Source organism: Schistocerca americana, chromosome 3 (assembly GCF_021461395.2).
Source record: "Schistocerca americana isolate TAMUIC-IGC-003095 chromosome 3, iqSchAmer2.1, whole genome shotgun sequence".
In the NCBI taxonomy this organism is placed as follows: Eukaryota; Metazoa; Arthropoda; class Insecta; order Orthoptera; family Acrididae; genus Schistocerca; species Schistocerca americana.
Window position 1 is genome coordinate 373,921,573 of NC_060121.1, and position 19,226 is coordinate 373,940,798.

The window sequence follows — 19,226 nt, forward strand, 5'->3', positions numbered from 1 at the left end:
CTTTTACATGTTTCTTTTCTTTTACTTCATTAGAGTTTACTGTATCTTTAACAGGACTACCACAGAGACCACGAATATGCCAAGTATGAAAGTTATAGGTGGATCTCATAACTTTAAAAAAGTGGAGGGCTTATAAGAGATATGTAGAACTTTCTACAGAAAAAAAAAAGAAAAAAAAAAAAACCAACAACAACACCACACACACACACACACACACACACACACACACACACACCCCCCAGATGTTAAGAAACAGCGAATACAGAAATATTGCAAGAGGCTGGACATACGGAAGATATCTGTGCCTGCTCATGAAGGAAAGTTTAAAGGCTTACACTCCAGTAGACAGAACTAAATGGATAAATATGTACATGTTTGCGTAAGAGATGAGTACGAAGATGTGAACAGGAAGCCAAAGACACACATATCTTAAGTTTTGGAAGATGCACTTCCAAATCTTCACTCCTAGGTGGAGAAATAAATAAGGAAAGTGCAATGAATCAGTTTCTGCACATGGCTGCAAATACAGAACCTACAGCAAAAGGGGACACTAGGAGTTTCACGATTTCTTAAGTGATCACTGGGGGGGTTGGACAAGGTTTGAGAGATCCATTCATTTTCGACAGAATCAAACTTGACCTAGTCCTTCTAAAGGAAAACAACTCTTTCTAATTGTTACAGACACATTTTGATTCTCCATTCTTCACAAAAATGTGATTACTCTTTCCCAGCAGGGTTAATCTTGTTGCTAACTGCCTTCTTATATCTTTTTTCCCTTGACCTTAGCTCTCTGAACCCTTACCTTCATTATTTACTATCCATAGACCCAATCAAAGATGTTGAACCCATCTTTTCACAAAATTGATATCCTGAAATTATGTCCAAAGCTACCAATAAACCATCTTTTCAGATCTGTTTTTGAATTGGATACTTCAAAAAGGAGATTTGCTGGAAGTTGAGTATACGACTCAGCAGTAGGTAATAGAGGAAAAAAAAAAAAAAAAAAAAAAAAAAAAAAAAAAAAAAAAAAAAAAAAAAAAAACACAAACACATTTACAACAAATTTCACTGCAATTTATTATAATATTTAAATGCATTATGTTCAGTTTGCTCAGATGCATTAACTTATTAGATAAAATCAAACAGTTTCTAAAGTTTTATGCACCTGGTTTAAGTGGTAGGCCTCCTACTACACAGAAAAAATGAAGTGGCTTAAGGAACAATGGGAAGAAAGCAATTTGATAGCTTCAGTTGCATGCGAAACATATGCAAACAGCCGAACTGCACAAACACAGAAGGACACTCTTTATGCTTACAAAAAAACATTTATGAGATGTCTTCAGAACAATTAACATTCTTGCAGGAATAATGTGCAACAATACTGACTTCATATACAAGGGCACCAGTTGTTGTATTAACAGGTACCCTGAATTGGAGCAATGACTTCTTTACAGCAATTCACAGGAACAACACACGTAATGCGATATTTAAATTCCTGAAGATGTTAGCAGCCGACACAATGTGAAACTACTGTCAAGCGTGCAACTGCATCAGCAGCTGTGTCAGTTTGTTATGTTTAACCTCTCGCATTTCTTTAACAGTCACCAACATATTCACCTTGACAACTTTATTGCATTAACTCACTGCAATAATAAATAAAGTTATCAGTTTTAAATGAACGCGTCATATTTAATGCCATGTTAGAATGCAATCTATTGCAATTTATTCTACATCCATCTTTTCCTCCGTCTGCTCATTCTGGGAATTTGTTTTCGAACTATCACCCTGAGCATCTTTGGTTTCACCCTCTTTATTTTGTTGTGGTGGCGGCTCCACTTTGGGTTTTGGTTTGTTCAGTACCGGACTTACAGCACTGTCAAAAGCCTGCAAGGAAATAAAAGTGATACTTTAAATATAGATTACACGCATATGTGGAAAAACAACATTAAACCATTTTATTTATTTATTTATTTATTATGTTATGAATTTGAAATGACTTGCTACCTGCTTCTCTTGCCTAATCTGTGCAACAGTAATTGGTGGATTTTGAGTACGTGGTGTTGAAGCCAGTTGGGACCTCTTCTCCTCTAACCATCTGTGGCACTGTTCAACTTTCTGCTCAACCTGCTGCATATCAGCTTCCGCCAAATGGTTATATCGCTCTTCTCCAGCTCTCCACTGATCTACTGCCTTCCGAGTTAACTGAAGGGCCGCTCCAAATTCCTCTAGTACCCAAGAGCGCTGTTCGAATTCTTGACGCCTCATCTTTATGGGCTCACCCAGAGTCTAGTTAGAAAAAAAGAAAAAAATATATTTAGGAATCAATTGTAAAATTATCATAGGACTGAAACAATGAGAGGAAAACCCATTAGTCAATCAGTGGTAAATAGATGAACAAACTTCTTTTAAATGCTTACTGAAAACAGTAGGGCATAAAGAAGTATGGGAACTACCTAACTTTTCAGAATAAGTTTATTTCACCACAGGCAAGAACAAATGAAGAAAGCAAAAAAAACTACGCAACTTAACAAATAGAGTGGCAAAACTTCTGCAAGTTCTTCAATCAAAATTCAAAACTTCGTGGGAAGGGGGAGGGGCGGGATTTAAATATGCTTTATCTCATGTTAGTAAATTGTTGAAATGTCTGTAGCACGATCCCCCGAGTTATTCACTGAAATAAACAGTAGCAATGCCAATATTGTATTAGGTACCGAAAGCTGGTTGAAAACAGACATAATAAGCAGTGAAATTTGGAACTCTGACTGGACAATGTTTAGGAAGGATAGGACTGATGCTACGGGAGGCGGTGTGTTGATTGCAGTAACAAGCTGCTTAAACGCAGCTGAGATCAATACTGGGTCGGACTGTGAAAAGCTGTCAATCAGACAAGGATTGACCATTGTATTAGGATGTTTTTATAGACCACCAGCAACCGCAACAAACATCGCAGAATGTTTCAGGGAAAGTCTTGAGTATATAGGAAGTAAATATCCAAATTATCCATTAGTTATAGGTGGAGACTTTAATCTGGCATCCACTGACTGTGAAAATTACACATTTATCACAGGGGGCAGAAGCAAAGATTCGTGTGAAGTTATTCTAGCAACGGCCTCAACATACAACCTTGAGCAATTGGTTAGAAAACCAACTCGAGATGCGAACATATTAGATATCTTGGTGACTGACAGACTATCTTTTTGAGGAAGTTAATATAGAAGAAGGTATTAGCAACCATAATGTCGTTGTGGCTTCTATGTCAATAAAAGTGTCATTAATGAATATCTTCATAGTCAGCTCCAAGCATTTACCGTGGGACACAAAGATATTGAGGTCTTTGGTCGGAATTAAAAGGTATTGTCCACCATGTGCTAGAGAAGCCATGTGCCTAGCAAAAACATAGGGGAGGGAAAGGACCCACCTTGGTACAACAAGCTTATTACGAAGTTGCTGAGAAAGCAGATAATTTTGCACAGTCGTTTTAAATGTAGTCACTGCCCCGCTGACAAACAGAAATTATGCGAACTGAAAGCAGCTTTCAGAAGGACAGTGAGAGATTCTTATAACAAATTTGAAAGCAATATTTTATCTGCAGATTCTAAAAATAACCTCAAAAATTTTGGTTGTACGTAAGATCTATGAACTCTACAAATAATTCAATACCTTCTCTTGCTGACAGTATGGGTAATGTAACTGATGATGATAAACAGAAGGCCAAAATTCTAAACCTAGCTTTCAAAAACTCTTCTACAGTAGGTGACTACAGCACCATTCCCCCTTTCCACTATTCCAAGGATGGCTGACATACGTTCAGTGCATCTGGGATTGTAAAACAGTTAAGATCCTTAGACGCCAGGAAGGAATCTGGCCCAGATGGTATCCCTGTAAGATTATATGGTGACTATGCTACAAATATAACACAATTCTTATCCATCATCTATCAAAGGTAATTGGAACAGCGGAAAGTTCCACGGGAATGGAATAAAGCCCAGGTCAAAGCAATCTATAAAAAGGGTAGAAAATCAGATGCACATAATTGCCAGCCAATTTCACTGACATCGATTTGTTGTAGAATCACGGAACGTATTTATGTACAGTCACAATGACCTTTCTAGACTTTGAGAAGCTCATCTGCGGAGTTGTGAACAAATCAATGTGGATTTGCAGAAAATAAATGCATGGTGTATTGACTGGCAGTTATCTCTCATTATTAGTAAGTGTAACCTACTGCATATAACAAGGCAAAAATCCCCATTAATATACGAGTACAAAATATATGCCCAGTCTTTGGAAGTGGTAACATCCGTCAAGTATTTGGGTGTGACTATTCAATATGATCTCAAATGGAATGATCAGATTACACAAGTAACAGGTAAGGCGAACTCTGGATTGTGGTTTATTGGTGGAATACTGAAGCGATGCAGTCCTTCAACAAAGGAAATAGGTTACAATATATTAGTTCATCCAGACTTAGAGTATTGTTCATCTGTATGGAACCCTTTCCAGTTGGGTCTGGTTCAAGAGATTGAGAAGGTCCAAAGAAGAAAGGCAAGATTTGTGACTGGTACATTTAGCGATCGTGAGAGCGTTACAAATCTCAGAAAGTTTGAAGTGGGACACACTTGCAGATAGACGGCGCGCTAAACAGAAGGGGCTACTCACTAAATTCCGAAATACGATTTACACTAAGGATGTAGAGCATATTTTATACCACGAACTTTCAAATCGCACAATGATCACCATTCAAAGATAAGGGATATTAGAGGTCGTACTGAGGTGTTCAGACAGTCTTTTTTCCCTTGTGCGATCCGCGAGTGGAACAGATGGGGGAAATATGACTTCGGCACGAATTGTGCCCTCCGCCACACACCGCTTGGTGGCTAGTGGAGTATATATGTAGATGGGAGGGGAAAGGTGGGGGTGGGTGGAGAGGGGGAGAGAGAGAGAGAGAGAGAGAGAGAGAGAGAGAGAGAGAGAGAGAGAGAGAGAGAGGGGGGGGGGGGGGGGTAGCTGACGAACAGGAAAATGATCTTTATGTACAGGCAAATACAACATTCTGGAGATTCAAAAGCAACAGCAATTGAAGCTACTTTGAAACAGTGCCTTTTGTCTGTAGCAACTGTGTAAAATATGCAACATGTAGGAAAGGCAAAAATTTCAGTAAAACATGTTGTTCAGGTAATGAGAAAGAACCAGAGTGATGAGGAAACTATTGGAGCACATATTTTCTGTTTGTGCTCCATGGTATTAATAATTGATTCTAATATTAGAACATGTACGGTGGAGATCGTTTTGCCACTGCAGCATTTGTTAAATGAAGGAAACACATCTTGCGAGGGGGGCAGAGGATTATTTTAAGAGCAATTCTAGTGTTGTTTTCTGAAGGCTTCTTTCTCAAGCACATTTTACATGAAAGTGCAGCATCAATTGTGTAGGTATATCCTGTGTTATTTAAATAGCACCCTAAATTTTAATACTTTTCTATAATCTAACACACAGGTAACACAAATTATTAGGGGAGTAGTAGGAAGGCACCACTTCTAAATTTGACTTAGTTCTCATTATAAACTAAAATGTAATAAAGTTTAACTATTATGCCAAAGCATGTCTGTAAATAATTGTGTTAAGCCCACAAAATTCAGTTGGATGGCAGCATTAAGTGTGTTAACAAACACACAGTCACCTCTGTTATATCTTTGTAAAATTGTGTGGTAAATGTCAGTCAGCAATTTGTTGCGTGATCACTCCCCCGCGTTAAAGCAGACTTAATTTGTCCATTCCAAACGGTGCCCCAAGTGTGAAAACATGTTCCCATTTTCGCAACATGAATAAGAATTCACACATCATTAAAGTGAGAGTGGCAACAAAGGACCAAACAATAAACTTAAAGTTTGTGTTTGAAGTAAGAGTGAACCGTGTACAGAATACTAATGGGCTGTTCCAAGTCAAGTAGTCTAATTTCGGAAAATGTTCCCAAATGACTATCACATATTTTTCTGAAATTTTGTGCACACATCCATGCATGTTCCCAATGAACATAAGAAAAGTTTCACTTTTGCCAGTTTAACACTTGCAGAGATACAGTCTGTGTGACTATGAGATGACAACTACCTAACTTTTCAGAATAAGTTTATTTCACCACAGGCAAGAACAAATATGAAGAAAGCAAAAAAGCTTTCTAACGTAATGAATACAGTGGCAAAACTTCTGCAAGTTCTTCAATCAAAATTCAGCTATCAACAGTGCACCCTTGAGTTTTTGACAAGACGTAATACCTCCGGCAATATTTCTTTCTCTTTAGCAAAATAATAATATTTCTCGAGTGATTCATATATGGATAATTTGAAACTAAGTTGGCCAAAAAAGTAGAAGCTGTGGGGAGGAGACAGGGGGGGGGGGGGGGGAGAAAGGTGAAGTGACCTTCCACAGGATGGGGCTGGGAATTATCCTTAATTTTAAGTTGGTAACTTGAAGAAAGAGGGATAATGGAAGAATGGAGATGGGCTCCAAGGTCACAGTGGCAATGGGCATTTATGTTAGGTCTGCTGTGTGTTGCAGAAATGGTGTGGTGGAATGAACAATGTGCTTTTGCTGTCAAAACCTATTTTCAAAAAACCAGTCTATAATTCGAATACAGCAAACTACGCATACTGCATAGCGAACTCTTCTTCGAAACCTTGTTTTCAACCAAAAACCAATTCTGTTGTGGGTAGAGAACTTTCATCAATGTGGCAGTTTTAGGGAAAAGAGTTTGAGCACAGAGACCGATATAGCTCCTCAAAACAGTGAGCATATAAGGTCAGTGTCGTAGTTCCCTACACATTCTGCTCACAAGCACGCTTCGTCGGTGGCACTGTATAGCCATACTGTGCGTTGGATTCTTCACAAAGCCCTTCAATTTCATCTATATAAAAAGACAATCAGTCAAGAACTGTCACAACATAACTACCAAAGCTTATGACTCCCCTGTCAAGACTTTATTGAAAATGCTCAAGATGCGCATATTTTCTACAGAGATGAGGTGCACTTTCACATTTCTGGATGTGTTGTTAGGCGTAACTGGAGTTTTGTGAATTTATGAGACCCCCCTCCCCAGTGATAGGATCACAGTTTGGTGTGCAATCAGTGCTGAGGAAATCACTGGACTTTATTTTTTTTAGGAGAACAACCATGCTGTTACCGTCAATAGTGGACTGTATGTGAACACGATCCACAACATTTTTGAATTACAGCTTCACCAAATGCGTATGAGGCTTGTTTGGTTTTAGCAGGATGGTGCCATGACCTACACTGCTTGACATTCGATGAATGTTTTGAGAGAAATCGTTGCCGGTTATTTGATTTCACAGTTCGGCAACATTCCATGGCCTGCACACTTGCCCGATTTAAGTCAATGTGACTTCTTTCTTTGGAATTATCTTAAAGCTGAAGTTTATAAACACCACCCAAATACCCAGGGAGCCTTGAAGGGATGCTCCACAAAGTTATGCAGAACTTAAGAAACCGGCTGTAGCTGTGTATTGACAAGGGGTGCCGCTTGCAGGATTTTACGTTCAAAACTTACTAAAGCCAAACTTCAACTGTATTTTATTGCAGTAATAAATGTTTTCTAGCATTTCCAGTGTTTCTTTTATTAACTTTTATGGTTAGGGATCATTCCCTTACCCACCCTGTACCTACAGAAGTAACTGAGAGGTAATCCTGAAATTTTGCATGTAAAATCTCATCAATACAAGATCTTTGGAAATTTTATTTTCTTTCTCCTACTGTTTTCTGGTAGTTTACAATCTGAGGGTAACACAGATTTTTCTAAAAATGCCAGAAATGGCTGCTTTTGGTGCACATTTACAAAAAAAAGAGCCACCTGCAACTTTTTTAAACCACCTAAAAAAAACTAAATTTGAGTTTGCAATGCAAGCATATAATGTGCTAAAAAAACAAGGTGGAAGTGCATCGAAAATGGGCCCATATTCCACTGGTAAGCAAATTAAAGCTGATATTTTATTGCATTCTACAATTGTTTAGCACTTTTTTGACACCTCTATAGCATTCAGCTCAAAATTATTTTTATAAAAAATGAGGTGGAATAAGGAATCCAATGAAAAATAGTTCTGTTTTGTGGCTCTAATAATTTGAGGTAACCATATTTGAGAAGTACAATTTTTTGGGTCCTGTCTTATCAAAATTTGTTCCTAAACATTCCCATCACTGATGTCCAGCTGACAGTATAGTTTTCCTCAAAAAGTAACCCCCATTGGATAAGCCACCATGGACCATACCAACACATTTATAAAACTTTTCATGTGTACACTAGAGTTCCACATTAACTGCAAACTATGCTAATACAAAATATGGTGTATTTTAAACAACAATTAAACTAGTACATCAACAGCATTATACTTACTAATAATTTTCTGTAACACAGATCCATTCCAAAAAATTACAGTAATATTATAGTGAACTTCCTCAAAATTTACACAACATAACAATGTTTCAGAATCTGCTGGCTATTTACACAACACATGCTGTAGCTGTTTGCATTACCAAGGCAGAAGGAGATAGTGGTAGTAAAAATGTTGCCAGAGTCAAGTTGTGAAGTTTATAATCAGTTTGATTGTGTAGTTATAGCAGGAAAACAGACAAATATGTCACAATGAGTCAAGATAAGAGAGATCCCTTTTTTTGAGTTATTCGGTCTTTATCTCAGTTTCTAGTCATCAAGACTTCTGTTACTGCCTTCCCCAGAGATTACTAAACAACTGTAGAACATAATAAAAAGTCAGATTTGAGTACCAGCGGGATATGGACCCATTTTCAATGCACCCCCACGTTGTCATTGTTTTTTAGTGCCTCAAATGCTTGCATTGCAAAGTCAAATATAATTTTTAGGTGGTTTAGAACAAGATCTTTCTAATGAAACTTGTTTAAAAGAGTTTGCAGAAGACACTTTTTGTACAAGTGGGACAAAAATAGCGATTTTTGGAGTTTTTAGAAAAACTGTCAAATTTGTCCTCAATTTGTAAACTACTCGAAAGCATTAGGAGCGTCAAATTTTATAATACAAGACCTTGTATTGGTAACTTATTACGTGCAAGGCTTCAAGTGTATCCCGCAATTACTTCTGGAGGTATAAAAAGCTAAACTTCACATTTCTTGCAAGCATTTCTTTTTTTTGGACCGACTGAGTCAAATCACTCAGTAATTTTTTTTATTATTATTTTGGTTAAAAAGAACACAAATAGTTGTAGATGATAGCCTACTTTTGTTTCTTCCAAGAATATATTACTGGAGATATTTAGTCTCGAATTTGCCGAAAACTTACAGGTGCACTGTTGATAGCTGCAATACAGGGTCAAACAAATATGAGTATATACTTGTAAGTACTGAATTAATGATTGTGAAACTCTACCAATGTACATTGGGCACACGTCAATTGTTCATACACAATTTCATCAAAATCTGTGATGGTTATTTGGGTACCTGATGTGGGAATATGAACTAATTGGCAAGAGAGCGGCGGCGGCATCAGCAGCAACAAGGTTGGAAGAAAAAAAAGGTATAAAATTGATTATGTTATCAAGTGTTCACTAGCTTACTAATAAATGGGTGATAAGACAAATCAGAGTTCTATAATGAATGATGTGAAGGCAAAACATAAGGTACAGTCAGAAGGATTTGTGGAACAAGGTATATGAAGTATGTGTAGCAACAACTATTGCTGTAAACAATAATAAAAGACGTAAATAGAATTTACTTAGTAAAAAGATAATAGGACCGAAGAAAAATCTACTCACCAAGTGGCAGCAGCACACACACACACACACACACACACACACACACACACACACACACACACACACCAGATTATAATTAGGCAAACTTTCAGAGCCAGTGGCTCCTCCTTCAGACAGAAGGGTTGAAGGGGAAGGAAGAGGGGTGTATATCAAATCAACACACCTATTTTACCTCACCCTCTTAGATTCTGCTGAAAGTTGGTATACTTATAGTGGGCACTGAGACTAAGAAAAAAATGAAATTTCAATTTTTTATCTCAAACCATTCCTGAAATATGGCTATGTAAACTTTTCAAAAACCAGCCAAAAATGTGTGAACGGACTTTTTTTAAATTGTCCTAGAGCTGCCCTAATTGAGCTGGAGAACTGGGAAAGGTGTCATTTTGCATGCTCTTTCCAGGGATATACAACAAAACATAGTTTCTAATTAATAACCTTTTTCAATATTTTGATTTAATTTTTTTACAAAAAGTACATAATTGAAAATTTTCAAAATATTTCCATAACTACTTCATACTATTGTAAATCACATGGCAAAATATAAATCTGGGAAGATGATGGGTTCATCATTTTTAAAAAAAAAAAAAAAAAAAAAAAAAAAAAAAAAAAAAAAAAAAAAAAAAAAAAAAAAAATTATTCCGGACTCTTGCTTTTCACTAACGCCCTAGTTTGACCAAATTGACCTTTAACAAACAGGAATGTCTTTAAAATATACTGAAAGGTAATTAAAAAAAAGTATTAGAAATATCAAAAGATAACCTTATTAATACAAAACTGATCAGCATATTTTATAATTAAGTTGATTGCTTATTTTAATTTCATACAATTTCACTAACAGTATATTAACCGATATAACAAAAACAAGAAATTGAGCATTTAACTACAAACTGAAATGAAAGTATGAATAAGTACAAGTATTTACATATAGTTCTGGTCCATGATGTTTGAAATGGAACTATTAAACAAATTAAATACGTAATGCTTGTTTTTGAGTAACAGGTATCTGTACATAGCTAAATTTAACACAATAGGTACTACCAATAATTTTGAAACAACTTTCTATAAAATATACATTAACACTAACCTGAGACAAAAATTAAGTTTTGAGTTGAAAGCAGTTTCCCAATAAATTGTCTTGGAACTTCACATATTACATTTTAATAAAGCTGACTGGGTTTGGTTTACATCACTTTCATTAAGAATGTATGTTCTCCCTGTCGGAGTAAATGGATTCACTTTTGTGAGAACATCCACAACTGACACCCACAGGCCATCTGCATGTGCAGGATAAGAGAATGACTTAGCTGGTCCATATGGATGAAGAAAAGTTATTTTCATTTCATCTAGTTCTTCGTTTTTTTTTTCTAAAATGTACCCAAGCCACCAATTTCTGCCATATACAGGGGTGACATAGCCTGATACATCTTGTAACTTCAGTTTGTCTGGTGATGTAGTTACTTCCCTCTCCCAACTCTGCACATCACCTGAGAAGTATTTGACTATTAATTTTGATGTAGTGTTGGGAATGAAATCGTGAAATTGCTGTGTTCCTTTGATTGTCAATGCCTCTTCAAGCCGGCTTTTTAAGAATACTTCTGAAGCAGCATAGTCTTCTTGAGTGGAATATGCAAAATCAACATTTGTGATATTATCTACTGCCCACTCAAACAGATCTCGTGCGGTTTGGATCTGATTTTAGTATGGCCTTTGCAAACTTGCACGAGCTGCCAGTCTCTTTACTGAACCCCCTACTCCATCACAAGGCCCTTTCCCATGTGCTGCGGCTGAAAAGTGCCGCTCAGCTTTTATGTTGAAGGCAAAGGTTCAGGAAGTTTTTCTCATTTTTATACTGATCAGCAGAACTGTCAGAATAATAGCATCTTTTTTGGAATCTTTTGAAATTTATTTGTTAGATATGAAATTAGCTTCTTTTGAAAGGTGTAAACCGCAGTTGTATTGTGCTCCAGGCAATCAGAAACAATGACAAAGCTCGTATGCTCAATTTTGTCTTCCTGTTTGAAATATATAACAGAAGGATGAATGGTAATCTGTTGTCTTGTCCAGTGGAAACTCTGAGCTTCACCCTGTAGAACTATACTATAATTTTCTGAAAAATCACATATTACAACAAATTCAGATTCCATAAGGTTTTCTCTTGTGGAGTTAAGGAATGTTCGTTGTTGCTTGGCAATGAAGTCATGCCGAATCAAAGTCGACATCTTACTACAAAATAAATCTATGAATTCTTCAGAAGTTTTCCGAACAATTTCCAGATTACATCAGTCAACTGACATCCACTGTCGGAACTGAACTTGTTAAATTAAGTTTTCATGAAAAAGAGTCTTAAAATTTTACGTATGATGGTTTCTCCTGGGCAGTATTCACAGTTTCCCATGTTGCAATCAACTGATGATGGGTTGCAAAGCATTTTTGCAATGCACTGCTTATAACTGTTTAAGCTGCTGTTTGTTACTGTATTTAGTTTGGCATTTTCTATCATTAATTTTATGTTTTGGTGAGTTGTGCACACGCAGACAGTGTGTGTGCCACTCCGGCCAGCTAATACACAATGTTTTGTGTCTCAACTCAGCAAATTTAGAGAAACCTATTTTTATGTTAGGAAACTTGTCCTTAAAATGCTTGTAAGCTTCTTTAAGGTTACACGAAATAAGTCTCTTTGATATTTTTGTTTTATTTCCACTCGTTTCTGTAACTGTCACACAATTTTTAATACCCGGCATTGCCCAGCTAACTTCATCATTTTCATAAAATGAATGTACAGTTTTGACAGTTTCTGTTGGTAAACATTTCCCTGGTTTTGGGTTTGGACCTTCCATGAATCCTTTCTCTTTCAAAATTTTTTTGGGCTGCCAAACAATGTAATTAAGAGCATTAAATTCCCTCATTATTTTCCTGACACTCCACTTTTCAGGTAAACTTGTAAGAATCATTAGGTTTTTTGCTGTACTTATAGAATTTTTAAAGTTTCTTTTAAGATTTTCAAGAACGGATTTATCAGTATCAGCATCTGACGAAGAAGTTTCGGGAGCAACAAAAAGTTCATGTGTCATTGATGAGATTTTCTTCACTTTTGATTTGGTGTAATGCCTAGATGTTAGTTTTCTCTTGTCAACTGGGGACTCACCTAGTTCTTGAAGTGTTGTGTTAAATGTTTTAACAGCTACTGAAGTTGGAGTGAAGTCAGGGTCTTGGTCTCGGATGATTATCTCTGATCCAGAAGATTATTCTTCAACCCTTCCATCACTGATGGGCTCTGGTGTATTTTTCGATTTGGTTACATCTTTCCTACATTTATCACAAATCTTGTCACCACCTGGCATTTGAGGAAATAATTTGGGCATCCATGTTGTGACATTTTCCAGTTTTTTCTGTCTCTAATAAAATGATTTGACTTCTTCAATGGATTACAACACTGCACTTTTCACTTGGTTCCATATTTATACAAAAACCACTTATAAACTGTCCTTCAATGTACAGATTTAATTGAAAATGAACTATTAAATATAATAGATACAGACTGGTCAACACAGAGGTAACAATTGATTTGCACTAAAACCACAGTGCACAATAATGCTGTAGGCACACAAAGCCTTAGAAGGTAACAATGCACACTACATCATCTCAAAATGGCTCCAGTCTCTGAATTGTTGTACAGACATCCAGCCCTATGTATACGGTCCTCTACTGACGTACTACCTTAAAGGTCAGTTTTGTCAAACTAGGGCTGTTAGCGAAAAACAAGAGTCCGGAATATTTTTTTTTAACAATGAACCCATCATCATCCCACATTTATATTTTGCCATGTGATTTACAATAGTATGAAGTAGTTATGGAAACATTTTGAAAATTTTCAATTATGTACTTTTTGTAAAAAAAATTACAATTAAATCAAAATATTGAAAAAGGTTATTAATAAGAAGCTATGTTTTTTTATCTATCACTGGAAAGAGCATGAAAAATGCTGCAAAATAACACCTTTCCCAGTTCTCTAGCTCAATTAGGGCAGCTCCTAGGGCAATTTTAAAAAAGTCTGTTAACACATTTTTGGCCAGTTTTTGAAAAGTTTACATGACAATATTTCAGGAATGGTTTGACGTAAAAATTGAAATTTGGTATTTTTCTTAGTTTCAGCACCCACTATAAGTATACCAACTTTCTGTAAAATCTAAGTGGGTGAGGTAAAATTTTTATTTAAAGTGTGTTGATTTGACATAGAATGACTTGGGTGAAGGAAAAGGACTAAGGAGATCTAGGAAAAGGGGTAGATTTTGGGGAAGTCACCCAGTCTGGGGAGACTTACTGGACAGAATGAGAAGGAAAGACTGATTAACGAGGACTGCACCCGACGAGATTTGAGAACCTGAGAGTTTAAAGGTGGAAGACAAGGTAATATGCAAGACAGATATTACTGCTTAAACATCATGCACGAGTTAAAGAGTTAAAAGGTAACTGCATTGTACATAATAGAGGAGCGAGGGGAGGCAGTGAAAAATACAGGTAAAAATGAAAGATGTAGAAAACTAAAATGGAGTGGAGAAAGGAGTAATTACTGTCAAGAAATGCCGAGGGGGAGGAAATTAACGTAAATTAAGGCCAGGTGGGTGGTGAGAACCAAGGACACATTGTAGCGCTACTTCCCACCTGCGAAGTTCTGAGAAATTGGTGTCTAGGGAAAGAATCCAGATGCCGTGTTTGGTGAAACAGGCACTGAGGTCACTAACTGTCATGTTTTAGAGCAAGCTCTGCAACAGGATATTTTGTGTTGCCAGTATAATCTTCTGCCTGTGCCCATTCATCCAACTGCTAATTCAGTGATAGTCATGACAATGTAAAAGGCCGAACAGTGTTTACATAACAGCTGGTATATGATGTGTCGTTTTACAGGTGGCTCTCCCTATGCCAGTATATGTTTTGCCAGTTACAGGACTGGTAAAGGTGGTGGTAGGAGCCAAAGTTATTTCAATGTTATGTCTACCAAATTTTATGAAAAATTCTTTTAGTTTTGATTCAGTAATGATCAAAATTTGTGTACGAGTAATAGACCTCTTTCAGCTGAAAACCAGAGTAAATGTTGGCATTAGAGTGGATGAGAGGGAGATTCAGCACCACGAAGTAAGAACAGAGAGTTGACATTTTATACACTGCCACATGCCCACTATAGTTCACATTGTAGTAGTAGTAGTAGTAGTAGTAGTAGTAGTAGTGGACTGATGGGATTAAAGGGGCCAAACTACAAGGTCATTGGCTCCTTCATCTCTTGTGTGTCAAGCTGTGAATAGTTCCCATGAGAGGAAGACAATTCCCAATGGACTCTACTGTATCCGAGAATCAAGGAAGCCCAGAGATAGAAGCAAGAAGAAGTGAGATGGATAAAAGCTTGAAGGTGGGTGAGTCACCCCATCCAGAAAGCAGCTAGAGGCCCCTGGGACACTTTATAGGAGTGAAGACAAACCCTCTGCACCCGAACAGTGCTTCCACACCCTCCATTACCACATGAAAACTAGCTACACGGACAAATAAAATCGCAGGAAAGATAACAATGGTGATGAGTCTGTCAACCAATGACAGATGTAAATGAATAAGAAGAATCAAAAAGATGGGAAGGGCAGAAGTCAGACCAGACCACTGAGCAAGGGCAGCCATGGGCCTCTTGGGTCGTCGCAGTCAATGGGGCATCCCTCCAACCCCTCAGTCAGCCAATGTGGCTAATGTGCCCTGTGTCAGAGAGAGGAGTAAAAACCACTTTCACAGTTAACATGTAACAGTTCAGTGGGTTGTGGGGAACTGAGACAGACACCAAACAAACAATGGGGGTGGATCCTCACATCTGAGGATGTGGCCATGGGACAGCCAAATGTGGCCAATGTGAAGCCAATACAGGGCAGTTGATTCCCTGGTAGAAGCATGAAGGGAAGACTGCCATACGGTCGTGGTCTCCTTTATAATCCACAATTTATTTAGAGAAACCAGATCACACCTTTCTGCATTGCAAGTCTCCAACAATTCTCAGCATAGAGTCGAATGAAGTTCCGGTTTCAGTATCCCCATCTCCAAAGTCAGAATCTTAGTAACCAATTTGGCCAATTGGTCAGCATGTTCACTCCCTGGGATCCCAAAGACAACTGACCATCCAGCACGGTAGAGGTCACACAGGAGATCATGGATAGTCACAACCAATGGGCGTAAGAGACAGCACTGGTTGACAGCCTGAAGACTACTCAAGGAGTCACTGCTGAATAAGAACTACTCAACAGGGCAAGAACAAAGGTGGCTGAGGGTTCGAGCAAAGACCACCAATTCTGCAGTGAATACACTGCATCTGTTCAGCAGGGAGCATAGTTCAGTGCATCTTGGATGTGTGTCGGCAAAACTGGTTCATCCGTCGATCATAGAGGAACAGAGGATGAGAAACACACCATAGAGGCACTTGCGATTTCTCCCTGACAAGTGACAGTGGGGGGATAGATGGAGTTCAGAGCAAGGACTCTGCACGTGAACTGCAATTGTGACTCCAGACTTTGGCCCCTTTTGTGGGAGGTAGATCTCCCTACTAGGATAAAGGACACTGTAGTTTGGGTGCTTAGGGCAGCAGCAGATATGTGTGTTGCATAACTGAGCAGCAGTTGCTGGAACATTAACTGTAGGGGGAGGGGGGCGCCTCTGTGAGTAGGCTGTTCACAGGTCTCATCCAAAAGGCACGCGTCAAAGTTTGACCTCATAATGGTGTATCAGGTCCAGCATCTGCATTGCTGAAATTGATGTTGAGTATACACCAGGCTCTCATAATAAAGACTTTGTATGATCACATAACATCCCAAAGCTAGTTGCAACTGATGTGTTGTCATTGCAAGGCTTGAAGAAGACCAAAACATAGAGAAGTCATCCACAAACAAAGAACATTGGACAGGACTTTTCACTATGGACGTAAAGCTATTAATAACTATGGCAAAGACAGTCACGCTTAAAATGTTACCTTGAGGGACAAAGTTGTTCTGCTCAAAGCGATCAGACAGGACATCACTGACTTGGTATCTAAAATATCGTGGTGAGAGGAAGGACTGAATAAAAATGGAAGACAACCACGAATACCCCATTCATGAAGCTGCTCCAGGGTAAAAGGCCTCCAAGTAGCATGGAAGGCCTTCATCGATGTCAAAAAATGTACTTAGAAGGTGATACCAGCATAGGAAAGTCTGATGTATAGCCGCATCTAGAAGGACAAGGTTATCTACATCTACATCTACATACATACTCCGCAATCCACCATATGGTGCGTGGCGGAGGGTACCTCGTACCACAACTAGCATCTTCTCTCCCTGTTCCACTCCCAAACAGAACGAGGGAAAAATGACTGCCTATATGCCTCTGTACGAGCCCTAATCTCTCTTATCTTTGTGGTCTTTCGCAAAACGTAAGTTGGCAGCAGTAAAATTGTACTGCAGTCAGCCTCAAATGCTGGTTCTCTAAATTTCCTCAGTAGTGATTCACGAAAAGAACGCCTCCTTTCCTCTAGAGACTCCCACCAGAGTTCCTGAAGCATTTCTGTAACACTTGCGTGATGATCAAACCTACCAGTAACAAATCTAGCAGCCCGCCTCTGAATTGCTTCTATGTCCTCCCTCAATCCGACCTGATACGGATCCCGAAAGCTCGAGCAGTACGCACGAATAGGTTGTATTAGTGTTTTATAAGCGGTATCCTTTACAGATGAATCACATCTTCCCAAAATTCTGCCAATGAACCGAAGACGTCCATCCGCCTTCCCCACAACTGCCATTACATGCTTGTCCCACTTCATATTGCTCTGCAATGTTACGCCCAAATATTTAATCGACGTGACTGTGTCAAGCGATACACTACTAATGGAGAATTCAAACATTACAGGATTCTTTTTCCTATTCCTCTGCATTAATTTACATTTATCTATATTTCGAGTTAGCTGCCATTCTTTACACCAATCACAAATCCTATCCAAGTCATCTTGTATCCTCCTACAGTCACTCAACGACGACACCTTTCTGTACACCACAGCATCATCAGCAAACAGCCACACATTGCTATCCACCCTATCCAAAAGATCATTAATGCAGATAGAAAACAACAGCGGACCTACCACACTTCCCTGGGGCACTCCAGATGATACTCTCACCTCCGATGAACACTCACCATCGAGGACAACATACTGGGTTCTATTACTTAAGATGTCTTCGAGCCACACTCATACTTGGGAACCAATCCCATACGCTCGTACCTTAGTTAGGAGTCTGCAGTGGGGCAGAAGGTAGAGCGATACCAACATGAACCCATGCTGAAAGGAACTAAGTAGATGCCTGGATTCTAAATCCAGACAAGGCAGCAGTTGACATATCGCTCCAAAGTCTTCCCCATCCAGCTAATGAGAGCAACAATACAGTAATTGCTTGGGCATGTACAGTCTTCTCCAGGTTTTAAAGCAGGAATTAAAATTACCTCGCACCACAATTGAATAAGTGACTAGGTACCCAAATGACATTAAAAAGTGCGAGGAGGATATCTTTGTTTCACCTCATGAGGCACCACAGCATACTGTAATGGATCCTGTCGTGACCAGGGGATGTGCAATGATCCACGGAATGCAGCTCCCACAATGAAAAATGGGCAGTTTTAATCTTCATCAGAGGTGGACCAGAAGTCCAAACTACACCTATCAGCAATCGCTCTCTGATGCTGGAAACCTGGATCCTGACTGGCTGTTGCAGTAACTGTGGCAAAATACACCACCACAGTCTGGGACACGTCTCGCGGTTTTGTTTGGAGAGTGCCATTCCCTGTTAGAGCAGCCATGGGGTATCTGCCTCCTCTCCTGGAAATTCTCCTGATTCTCTTCGACACAACCGAACTTTTGGTGGAACAATTAATGGTGTTCAGGAACTGTTGCCACGGCATCTTCTTGCTCTCTAATAATTCAGCAACACTTCGCCCTCATCACTCTAAAGGCTGCATGTTTCTTTGCAGTTGGCCGACACTTGTACCTATGCGAAGCCGCACGCCTGGTCCTGATAGCAGAGTGGGATTTGGCACTCCAACAAGAGACAGGTTGCCTCTTCTGTTGTTCCATGGACTGTGGAATGTATGCTGCAGCGGTGCGATCCACTCATGTCTCGACATTCGCACAATGTTCACACTGGGCCAACTGGCTGTACAGTGTCCAATCAAACCAACCAAGCACCCATCGCGGCAGTTGCCCTTCGGGTTCCAATCCATCTGGCAGGTGAATCCAGACTGGGAAGCGATCACTTCTGTGCAAGTCATCGACCACTTCCCATTGAGCTGTGTGAGCAAGAGCTGGAGAGCAAAGTGAGAGATCAATGGCAGAGAACAACCCCATTTGCTGTACAGGAGTGAGTGCTCTGTCTCTCATTTAGCAAGTATGCA

The 19,226-nt window shown here is 38.9% G+C and overlaps 1 protein-coding gene across 1 annotated transcript in view; it reads right to left on the bottom strand.

The window, feature by feature from the left end:
• Nucleotides 1-1,052: 1,052 nt before the first annotated feature.
• The window catches only part of LOC124605216 (heat shock 70 kDa protein 4), a 73,083-nt gene continuing 54,909 nt past the window's right edge, over nucleotides 1,053-19,226 (bottom strand). Inside the window, exons 12-13 of the mRNA XM_047136762.1 lie at nucleotides 2,005-2,286; nucleotides 1,053-1,884 (exon numbers count right to left, since the gene is read on the bottom strand). Of these exons, the coding sequence (XP_046992718.1) occupies nucleotides 1,723-1,884; nucleotides 2,005-2,286 (444 nt within the window). The 3' untranslated portion in view covers nucleotides 1,053-1,722. The remainder of the gene's footprint in view (nucleotides 1,885-2,004; nucleotides 2,287-19,226) is intronic.